Source organism: Lepisma saccharinum, chromosome 13 (assembly GCF_977018435.1).
Source record: "Lepisma saccharinum chromosome 13, izLepSacc3.1, whole genome shotgun sequence".
Classification (NCBI taxonomy): domain Eukaryota; kingdom Metazoa; phylum Arthropoda; class Insecta; order Zygentoma; family Lepismatidae; genus Lepisma; species Lepisma saccharinum.
The window spans coordinates 74,322,678-74,334,817 of record NC_139241.1 but is presented as its reverse complement, the minus strand read 5'-3'; the positions used below and the strand labels follow the sequence as shown (position 1 = coordinate 74,334,817).

The window sequence follows — 12,140 nt, the reverse complement described above, 5'->3', positions numbered from 1 at the left end:
ATCGGGCCTAAAGTCCTTATAGGTCCTAGGCCTCCTTGATCACCTTCCTCCATTCTTCTCGGTATTCAACTTTTGTGCTCCAGCCTTTGCCTCCCAGCTTGCTAAGATCTTCTTCCACATCGTGAAGCCATATTTTCGTTGGTCTACCTCTTCTTCTCCCATCAGGTTTTACTGTGAATACTTTCTCGATGATCCGAGTTTCCGACATTCTCCGAACATTATCCTCCGCTACAGTATCCGGCTGACCAAACATTTTCTGCACTCCAGCATTTTTCCTCATTCTCCATCCTTCCTAGTCTTTGATTGTTCCAAATATCTCTCTCAGGATCTTCCTTCCCCACCTCAACAACCAATCTTCTCTAGTTGTCATTACCAAACATTTTGAGCCGCACATGACTATAGTTGTCAATGTTGTATATATTTTTATTTTCATGTTCCTGCTGACCTTCCTGGATTCAAAAATATTTTGCAAGGCATAATAGCATCCGTTCCCACTTGATATCCTTCCGTGCATTGTCTGCTGTTACGTTAGTGTTGAGCGTAAACATTTATACTGAATGCAACTCCAACTGGTGGTTGGGAAACAGCAAATCAACGATCAGTTGAATTTTCTTCAACTGAGATCTGGCATTTTCGAGTCACAAGGTACTGAACGTTGTTCGCGGGACAAAACAAATGAGTGTTGGGTCCACCACATGTTGCCAAACGTACTGTAAAGCGAGAAAAAGTTTTCTCGGTCAGCACCAGAAATCAGCGGGTCAACTGCACACGTGGTTCTGCACGATGAAGTTTCCGGAAGGACCACCCACAGGTCGGAATGCAGGCGGTCACATAGTCATATAAAGACAAGTGGCAAGAACAGAAGTATGCTTTGCAACGTTGCTTCGGGAGAGCGATGTGATCCCTTCAGTTTTTACTTCGCAACTGAGTTTGTTGACACCCATTGAACCACACGCCCCCGAAAATGAAAGGGGGACAGAAAGAGCCAGAATTAGCCTTCAAGGTCAGCCGTCAGTACGGGTTGCGTTCAGTATAAACACTTTTAACTCTTTGATACCCTTTTCCATTTAGTTTTGCATAAGTTATTCAGCCTGGCTACTTCTGCATTTCCCATCTTCGTGTATTTTGCTTTACTTATATTAATTTCCAATTCTAGCCCCCGTTCTTTTTCTTCTAGCAAGCGATACTTATCTTCAAGAGCTCGTTTATTCCCTGCAATTATTGCTACATCATCAGCATATGCTACCACTTGCACTAATTCATTACGTATTGTTCTTCCAAGATTGATGGACAGTTGACACTTTTTCTAGTGCTAAGTTATAGACTTACCTTACACAACCTAATCAGTTTCCAAGGGATTCCAAACTGTCTCACAATTCATGAAATATTTACTATTTAGTATTGGTAAGTGCAGTATACATTATTGGTATCAGCACTGGCATACACTGATGGGGGCTACAGCCCCCTTCAAAATTTTGAGAGAATCAACATTTTCAAATGAAAGCATTGAGGAACTGTTGGAAGCAGATTTACCAGAATGGTAAATACAACTCTCCCTTAAAATGACCCCCGATTGTAATTTTTGAGAGTGGACAGTTGTAAAAATATGAAATATCTTGTTAATGGTGTGTCCCTAGACAGCAGCTGTGCACTGTCCACCTTTACAATGCCAGCCCCTCCCAAAAAAAAAAAAAAAAAATGCTGCGTACGCCAGGGGGTATCAGTAGAAATATTTTGACAGCATCAACCAGAGTAACTCAGTGGCGGCTGGCAGCGAGTATGATGGGTAGTGCCAACGTGATAAAGAAATCGAAAAATTTTCGCTAGCATATGTCATAGAAATCTAATGAAAGACATAATTTTAATGGAACTTTGTTTACTAAAAGTGCAGACAAAATTTCACAAGAATTCAGAGTTCCTAAGATTGGTTTATTTTACTTTGCATTTGTACTACTTTTGGCTAATTGCGAAGACCACTCATATCCAGGCCGGGATTCGAATCTGCAATCCCTGGCATCGTAGCATGCTGTGCACGGAGGTCAGCCAGAGTTTCTAGTAAATATACGCGACTATTAAATTTTCGACGCCTGTCACCTTTACCACTTTTTTTAAAAAGAGAATATAATTGATGTTTAAATCTGCTGTGGGACGGCCAAGTTGTTTAACTTTTAATTTAATATCATATAGTACCTTGGAAAACAGTGTATGTAAAAATGCTCTAATCTGACTCATCTTCACTTACTACCCTTCCTTTCACACACCATTGGACACTTTCACTACACTAAAAAGAAAAACCTTGAACAATCAGAGAGACAGAGTTGAACACGCTATTCTCACCTTGCTTTGTTTATAATTTGCAACGCCAGCAAGGCAGACGGTACATCAACAATTGGTGTTACTATCAACTGAAATATGATTATCTGCTAAATGAACTGTGGCTCTACAATTTTTAAAATTCAATGCAAGAAATTGAATTATATCTCCAATTGAAATTCTCATACTGATAGATTTTCCGTGTGATTTTTTACAAATATATAAGTAAAAAATCCCCTGGTGATGCGAATTCCCTTTGATATTTAGGTAATTATTTTTTACAGAAAATGTCTTCAATATTTTGACAGCGTCTGTTGCAACACGTGAGTGTCTGTGCGCGTGAGAGCAAGGTATATGTATTTTCTTAAGGAAGAAATCGATAACATGAAAGTCTGGATGGCTCTTTAGATGCTTCTATCTAAGTGGTGATATAAATTTGGGGAAGATATTACGTTCGTTCTTGCCAAGTAGGCAGGATAATATCTTTCTCGTGAATTACTTCTCCAATGAATATTACAAATCGGTCAGGATTAGTCACTTCTCTATGAAGTTTGCAAGATGTCATCACAATGAGATAGCTCTTGCGTCATGCCAGCCGAAAATGGGCACAGCTGGTTGTCTTATGGCTACCACCTCGTTGCTTGTTTCCTGCGGAGACTTTTTCATGCTTCCAGGCAAGTGAGAGAACAGCTGGATATGTGGCGCAGGAATTGAAGCGGCCATAAGCTCGAATGCTTACGAGATTCGAATCTCAATTTAACTATTTTGGCAAAGCAAGTGCTTTTTCTTTTTCTGAGGGTAGAGCCATGCTGGAGTAACTTGGTTTTCAACTTTGCCACTTATACTAACCCAATTGCACAAAATAATAAAATACTTAATCATTGTCAGATTTAAGGAACAATATTTGTTGGGGTGGTGTTTGCCTCAACTAGTAACAATTTTACAATTGATCAGATCCAACAAGTAAATTTTTATTTCTTAATTATTCTTTTTACTGAAAAAAAACAAAAGATAATATCCATGGATGTGATAATTTGTTAATTTGTTCCATAGCCGTAAGAGAAGGAATAAATAAAGTTTGTAAACTAAATATTATTTTCTTCTATTAATGTAGGGTATGTTTATACATGGGAATTTTTTTTTGTACAGAGCATTCGAAAAGTTCCTGCACTCAAACTTGGAGAATTTTATGCATGTAATTTATTGAACATGTCAGCGTAATGAATACATACATTTGTTAGCTATATCTTGAAATACACAAAAGATAATTGGTAAAATAAATGTGAGTAATACTGCAATCTCCGAGGTCAATAACACTGACAAGACGGCAAACCACTTACCACACGTTGAAATACACAAAAAGAATATCAAACTTACACTGCACTTTTACCTGGTGCCGGAACATCGGGAAATATACTTCTCCATTTCTCTACACATCGTCATCTAACTTAAACTCAAAATGTGCTTCCAACAAAGCAATTCGCTTTTTATGTCACGCAGAGGCATTTGCTTTGTGCGGTCATGAAGAAAGTCAACGACGAACGTGTTTGAAACTTACTCTCTGTCGATTTCCCTTCCTCCAAGTCCATGGTGATTTTTCAAAGCTCTGAACAAGGCAAAATGTTTGGTGCCACTGTTACCTGTGCAATCCAAAGTGGCCTGATCTGTGTGGTCTTGCTCACTTTCTCGTCTCTTCGTTCCTTTGTTTCATTCACGCCTTCCAAACTAACATTTCAGCATTGAAGTTTGCACCACTGACTATGTTTTGGTTGAAAGGTTATTTTCAGCATATAAGATGATCCTCGCAGACAAAATTGTGGAGTTTGACTGTGGATAACATGAAAAGGATTGTTACCTAACTATACGGATTTTAATAGCAAATTTCCAATATTAAGTTACGCCATCGCCGTAGGGTTAGGCAACACACATAACGTTATTCAAAGTAGCGCAGCATTTTTTAGGAATTTTGAACGATTTTCTTGAACCTACTTCAGGATTTTTCGGGCCTAACTTAATATTTTTAGGATCTATTTTATGATTTTTAGAGCCTATTTAGAACCTAAAAGCGCACCACTTATAGACCCTAAAAATCCAAGGTCTAGTTATGAGATAGTATACAAGTTTGAAAAGGAGTACAAGAATGATCCTTGCAAGTGCACCCAAATGTCATCCTTCCTTCCTTCCACTCGGTACACCCTGGACTACAGAGTAGAGTAGCAATGCTCTGGCGTCTGGACTAACAGTCAGTATAATCCTCTGTGGGGCTTGTGTGTCATCCTTATATGTTTGTGATTGTTCCTTCATCCATCCCATCTCATCACTATTCATCCTCATCTTTGTGATTAGCCAAAAGTGGCAGAAAAGCAAAGTAAGATAAATCATACCATATCAATCAACAAGTTACAAAAGTTACCATTGAAAGTTAAGCAAGCATTAATAGAATAAAACATATCCATAAATGTTAATTTTTTTCTTCAAGATATTTCTCTGAGAATGCACAATTAGCTTGCTTTAATTCCCACCAAATGGTGGTCAAGTTACATTTGATATATGTCACTTCCAGTCCATGGATGTGATTTGCTTTTGAGTGTGCTGTAAGATTTCAGAAATCAAAGTTTTTACATGAAATATTGAGGAGCTGTGGTGGTCCAGTCAGTCGGGCATCTGACTGCCATGTAGGAGACCTGGATTCAGCCTCCGGAGTGGGTGATATCTAAGACTGTAATTTTTCCAGACTTGTCCACGCATAAATCAGATCCAGGATTTAACCATCCTCAAAAAAATGGGTTCCGGGGGGGTACTGAAGACTATTGTTGATTGCATTACTTCCCAATGAGGTCAAGATTGAAAATGAGAGGGCCCACATAAAAGTAAATAAATAGAATCATCTGTATCTACAAGCACATATTCGTTTCTTATTTCTGAACAAACTTAATCCACGTAGTAGTTTAAAGAGTTATGTATATTTTTAGTTTATGCAGTCCAAGAATGTGACAAGTCATATTGTCTGCAACAATTTAAAGTAATAAACAATTTTGTCTCAATTGTCCTCGAGTTCTGTTATTAACAAAAAAAATCATTTTCAAACCTTACTGTTTTGTAATGAAAACCAGGAACACAAATTACTGATTTTTCTGCCAACAATGCCCCAGTTTTACATATCATTAACAGTTATCATCAAAGACAAATGATGCATGTATTTTTCTTAATAAATCTCAATAAACTTACCAAATTAATTTAATTTTTTTGTCTGAATTTAAAATGACACTCTCCAATTGGAAAAGGCTGTGACTGCCTTAGATACATAAGAGCAATATTGAATTAGTTCCTTCTAATCAAGTTACAGTTAGTTTTTCCTTGGCGATCAATTTTGCCACCTACTGGCAGCTTTTTGTCAGGCATGTACGAAGCTACCAGACAAATGGCAAAATCACAAACAAAAACTGCATGGAAAAATGAACTGTTAAGTGCCAAACGGAAATCTTTAGATAAATTGTGCAATATTGAATGTATTTTATGTATTATATAATTTATATACTTTTAATATTTTTTAGGTAATCAACTGGGAAACAACACTTCATATTCCCAAGCAGGCGAATTTGTCTCCCGAAGCAACAGAACTTATCTTGAAACTGTGCACAAGTGCAGACAAGCGTTTGGGGAAGAATGCCAGTGAAGTGAAAGCTCATCGGTTCTTCATGGGTGTGGACTTCGACAAAGGACTCCGGAGGCAGCCGGCTCCTCATACTCCAACGATTAAAAATGCCACTGATACTTCTAATTTTGATCCTGTGGATCCCGACAAGTTACGTAATAGTGGTTCAAACGACTCTGACAAGTCTGATGGTTCGAACGACCAAGGCAACCCCTTTCATGGATTTTTTGAGTTCACGTTTCGACGTTTTTTTGATGACGGTGGTGGACCCACCTATCCAAATAGGACTAGTCTCGACGATAACGACAACCAGGGGGCCGTGTATGTGTGATCACGTCGCAATGCTTGAGGTGCCTTTATCAACCGTGTGAGATTCGACAAGTGGTTGGATACGCAGATTGTGTACACAGGGTAACGCATGTCATTGCGTTCCTTGATATGGTATATATCTATATCTGCTTCCATCAGAGCTTAAGTTGCCAGTATATCTATTCAGACTAGATGATTGGATCATCTCATTTTTTGCCCAGTCATATTTGTTCTGCTTTAGCTACTCCAGAGGTATTCAGCAGTACTTCATAATATTATACAGAGCTTTATTACAAAATATGTACATTGTGTATGTCCCCCTCCCTTCTCAAAGTTACTCTATATGTATATTTCCTTCAATATTAATTTTTTTTTTGGTCAGTCTTTCAGTTCAATTGTTGCTTTGAATTAATACTGGCATGCTTTGCATCAACACAAGTGAAGGATGTCAGTTGTGATGAGTTTGATATTTTTAACATCTGTAAAGTGAACTTAAAAGTTTTTTTTTTAGCTAACCTCAGTTTCAGAATCTTTACAAGTAGCAATATATGTATATCAATCTGACGGAAACCATGGTGCTAAGTTAATTCTACATTTTATCAGTGTTCACCAACACAAATTTGCCAAGATACACTTGTTTATAAAATAATGAAAAAAGGTCATCGTTTTAAGTATGAATCGTACTGGTGAACCAACATGAGCATATATTATATATATTGTCTAAAGAAAACTGTGCCTTAGATGTTTAATATTTACATAAATTGTCTACGCGAAAGAAAGCAAAAAAAAAAAATGTAAATGTTGTTACATATTTCATGTAATGTACATGCCTTGTTACTATTTATTTTTTCAACACGTTGTTGATTTTTGAGTAAACTCTTTGAAAGAGTTTCTTGCAGTACAGCTACAGGAAAAGAAACATCTATATATTGGCTAAAAATGTTAATTATATGTGAATAAAAGTAACATTGCCTTTGTTACAACATTAATGTAAACACTGTAATGAGTACCATCTGTATTTACCATTGTGTTTAATTGTGATAGTAGATGAATATATATATATAATAATAATAATCTGAACCTAAATTGACTGCTATAACAAAGCAAAAGTATACAAATATATTTTTTGTAGTAATGCTTATAAACCTTTAGAAATTCTTATGTTACTTTGAAAAACTGTGTTTATATACGTGATCTGTTTTCACCAAAAGAATCAACAATGCGTACATATATATATATATGAATAAATATATATATATATTTTTAAAACAAAGTTCGAAGAACTGAAGTATGTCCTTTTTATTCTTAAAGCAATTGTGATAAACAATTTTAAGTGTGCAGTGAAATTTTTGCAGCTGGTGTGTACCATACTCTGCTGATAACACACTTTGAAACAGTGTTAACAGAAATTCAACAGTTAAATATTTAAGGGAAGAAAGTCACATTTCTCCATCGTGCTTTGCAGCTACTCATTCTTCACATTGGTGGGCCCACCAAATAAATTTCATCCATCTGTTAACTTCTTCCTTTCCTTAAATATGTAACTGTTTGTTTTCATTAGTGCTTTGTAAAGTAATATGTGTTGCAGTCATTTGTAAGCAGTTTTTTTAAAGTATGAAATGGAAAAAAAAATTACCTTTGAGGACAATTATAGTTTTCATTTTGGAATCTGTATGTGATCGATGTTGCTGAGAATGAACGTAAAAATTCAGTGTAGATAGTTCCTATTTATTTTAAAAATAATAATGCATTGGTTGGTTTTTGACAACTTGTGCTACATTGAAACTAGCTCTCTGGAAGTGACATTAATATTTTAGTTGTTTGTGTGCTGTGCTGTACATATTCATAATGGAAACTAATAAGATTACAAAGAAGTTAAATGCATTCTGTGTTGTAATTGCATTTTAATTATTCATTGTTTCATCCCTTGTCCTTTTCCTTGCTATGGTCCTCTGCCAACCTTTCTTGATGAATACATTGTCTTGAATCTCTGCAAAAGAAACGAGAGAAGTACAAGAAGAAAAGAAAACAATTTGACAAAAATGATTTAATTTTCCTACTAAGATACATTATTAAGGCTACTAGATCATTTAGAGGCGAGTTTCACGTAACCCTTAAAGGACGGACCATGACACAGGTGTCACAAGCAGCTTTTGATCATAGCATGTTCATTTTTTAACATACTGTAGCTTGGATAATGGTCGGAGATACATGTTTAGAGTTCTGCATCAATCTAGAGGTATTTAATTAACATTAGTAAAGTTAAATTTCATTGTTACTATTGGGGGAAGGGCGAAGTCTTTTTTTTTTTTCTTTTTCCTCCTTGGTTTAGAAAACATTGCTTCTTTGTCAGTTTTGGCGTTTCAAAACACACTTTTGGCAATAGAAGTACGACCTCCCAACATTCCTGCTGCCAAAAGCATGGAAGGGGGTGGTGGGAGTGGGAAGGGGGAGGGAGAGGCATCAGGAAAAGAACGAAGGGTTGGAAAACAGCAGACTGCTCTTTGCTGTTTCACAAAAATAGTTATTCCTTTTTTTTCTTCTAACTGATTACGGAATTTTTTTTTCCAATCAGGATTATAGTAGTATACTGAACAAAACGAGGTATCATTTGTACCTCTTAACGTCCTTGGTTCCAGAAATATAAAATTTCATTTAGAAGCATGCAGAATTTCAAATTTTCCACTGAAAACACTGTGTTAGTGCATTAGAAAAAAAATTCTCCGAAAGTATTAGCAATAATTGCGCAAATGTTTCCACATCAATGTCAAACATACCAGGCATTATACAGTACAGTACCTTTTGGAGATTCACGTCCTGTCGTAGCCTGCATGGGGGGTCTGATAAATTTTATATTTTGTGTTAAAAAAAAGTTACTTTACCTTTTTTCTGCTTTGAACTGATTACGGAAAATTATTTTTTTTACCATCAGGAATATAGCCCAAAGCATACTGAACAAAACGAGGTATAATTTGTACCTCTAATGCTCTTAGTCTCAGAAATATACAATTACATTTAGAAGCATGCAGAATTGAAAATTTCCTGCTAACAACGGGCTTGGCGTTAGTGCAACCTTTGTGTCTAAAGGGTGAAGTCATCAAAATCCATATTATGGGATGGAGTCATGATAATTGCGAACCTGCTAGATAAATAAATGCAGCCTAACTTTGGAGCAGGGGAGATTTGTACACAATCCATTGTGCAATTAAGGGTTTGTTCAAATTCAGTCTCCTTTTTGTCATTTCATGCTTTTTTTCTGCATCCCAACGATTATCAAAGCTAAATGTAAGAGGGCTGGAGAACGTGCTTGCTACAGCTTGATAGAATGCACCATGCTGACCTTGATGCAAGAAACAAATTTCCATGTGCGTAGTGAACATTTCATCCTGTAACTACAATTATCATGTATTTCTCTGTAAAAGTGCAAGTATGTTCAACAAATGTTAATGAGATTTTTTTTTATTTTTTTTTTTGTGTCAAAGAGTTAATATCCCTTATTTCATAAGGCAAGGAATGGACAGACCATTTTTTTTTCATTACCGTAATGTAAATGACAGTGTTTCAAGAGTAATGAGACGATAATATAAAACCTTAGCAGCAGTGGCGTGGTGTGACTTTTTCAAAAGTGTTACCGGCTATCAGTAATTATGCCTGCTAGATGTAACCCACCCCCTCCCGGTAAGAAAATATGTCTTTGAGCTAGATATTTGTTCATTTCGTTCTTGTTTTGCAATCAGCACAGTGATTTAGCCACAAACACACTTAGAAAGAACTACCACGAAAATCCAATGAATAGTGGTCGACACTTGTCAATTCTTCATTTGTCTCTGTTTCTTTTCAATGAGGTGCGAAGAGGAAGAAGAAGAATAACACTTTTCTCGGGTCAGTTTGACGTTTGTGTGGTGAGCACTGATCAGACGACAGAACTCTGCTCCTTTGTGGAAGGGAAGCTCAGCTGTACGTACTACTGTTGCCAACTTAGTATTTTGGACCAAGGTTTGTCCAAATCACGAATTGCACTAAGGAACTATTATTTTCTTCTATTACCTAATTGGTCTCAGTTGTAGTTCAATCCAGCCTTGGCTCTGCAGTCCTCAAGTTACTTCACAGAATTCCTATTTTAGGCAGGATTCAGCTCTTTTCTGCCAATCCGATGAGACAACACTGGCTGATCCGGTAGGTCTGAATGGCAACAGGGCCCCTTAACAGGCATATGAATAACCCACACTATGCCCCAAATTACTTCCCAGCTCTTTCCTTGCATTGGCGCCCTCGTCTCCCTTGTTGCCTCTTCAGGGTAGTGCAGCGGCCTCCCTCTTCGCTTCTGTTGGCTGCAGAAAAAATGTCTTGGGCAATATCTACTTGACGGCAAGGGTGTTCATTAACCTATATAACAATGTTGTCATTTTATTGAAACAACTTTTTAATTCTTTACGTAACACCGGCCATGCCTCTGCTTAGCAGTTGATCAGGAGTGCACTTGCCCAACATCATAAACTTCACGATAAGGCATGGAGAGTAATTCTCCTGTAACATAATGTTGGTATGTCTTATAATGAGATCCAGCCCAGATTAACTTGTATGACTTTCAAAATACAGTTTTCAATGAAACTTGAACAGACAGCGGAATCACCCATGCTGATCCATATTGTGTACAGCTTATTATTTGAGTCAATAAAACCATTTTATTGTTTTATATTGAGAACGTTGAGAAAAATTGCCACTTTTCCTACCATTAGTATATTCCCATTGTCCATAATTGTAACTTTTGGCTCTTCAGTCTTTACTGTCGAGTTGATATGGATCAACTGCACAACACAGTCACCTTTTCACCATCTTTTTTTTCTGTCAAATGCTCCAAGATGTACAGTCACTGACAATAAAAGTGGGACACCTAGATCCTGAAATGCTTGCTTTTCTGCATGCCCAGCTGGAAATTTTCCCAATTGGTTCCGATAGCCAATATGAGTTTTTAGACACACTATCGGAACCGATTGGTCAATTGCAATGAATTGGTTTCTATTGGAAAGTATTTTATTGTTTTCAATATATTGCTTATGAAGAATTCTTATCTATACATCTGTAAATGCAATGGAGAAATCGTATAAAACAAAGTAAATCTGTGGTAAAGCATGTGGAATTTGTAACTTAGAAAAACTTTCACATACAAAAATTTTTCAAATATATATGAACACATTTTTAACTCTGTAGCTTAATTGTGTTTAACACATAAAAAATCAAAAGACATGCTGCTTCAATCATAAATTGACATGTTGTTCTTCCTTTATACTTGCGAAAACAGCAACAAATTAGGTTAAACAAAGAATCTGACCCACAACACTTGAAGTGATAAACAAACAAAACACTGTGGAGATGAACTTAGCTGATGAAAAGATCGCTCGTTTCCAATTGCATTACATACATACAAGAATAACCATGGAAATTCCATATTGCAGAAAATAGGAACTAATATGAACATTTATATTCCAACTACTAGCTGCTTTAAGGTTGAGTTGGTTCTTAAGAAAGATATCTTCTTTGGTATCTATTAAGATAAATCTGACTTCAGTAGTATGCATTAGAATTCAGAAGAAATGCAATTCAAATGTGCTGTTTTTCCAATGAACTTCTAAATCACAGGAAATGTGGTGTCAAGAATTAAACTACGTATGCTTTGAGTCAATAAATTAATTTATAACATTTATTCTACAATATATACAAACTTACAATTGGATACATTTCACCAATTGAGATTCCGATTAAAACCAATACATTTTGATAGAATCCGATTCATTCCAATTGAAACTGATTGAAACCAATTCAATCCAATTGGAATTTCAATTGTAACCAATACAAAATTCCA

General features: G+C 36.3%; 1 protein-coding gene across 2 annotated transcripts in view; it reads left to right on the top strand.

The window, feature by feature from the left end:
* wts (serine/threonine-protein kinase warts) overlaps positions 1 to 8,161 on the top strand; it is a 90,324-nt gene extending 82,163 nt beyond the window's left edge. For both annotated transcript variants that reach the window (XM_083134446.1, XM_083134447.1), the window contains exon 9: positions 5,868 to 8,161. In XM_083134446.1, the coding sequence (XP_082990572.1) occupies positions 5,868 to 6,299 (432 nt within the window). In that variant the 3' untranslated portion in view covers positions 6,300 to 8,161. The remainder of the gene's footprint in view (positions 1 to 5,867) is intronic.
* The last annotated feature ends 3,979 nt before the right edge of the window (positions 8,162 to 12,140 follow it).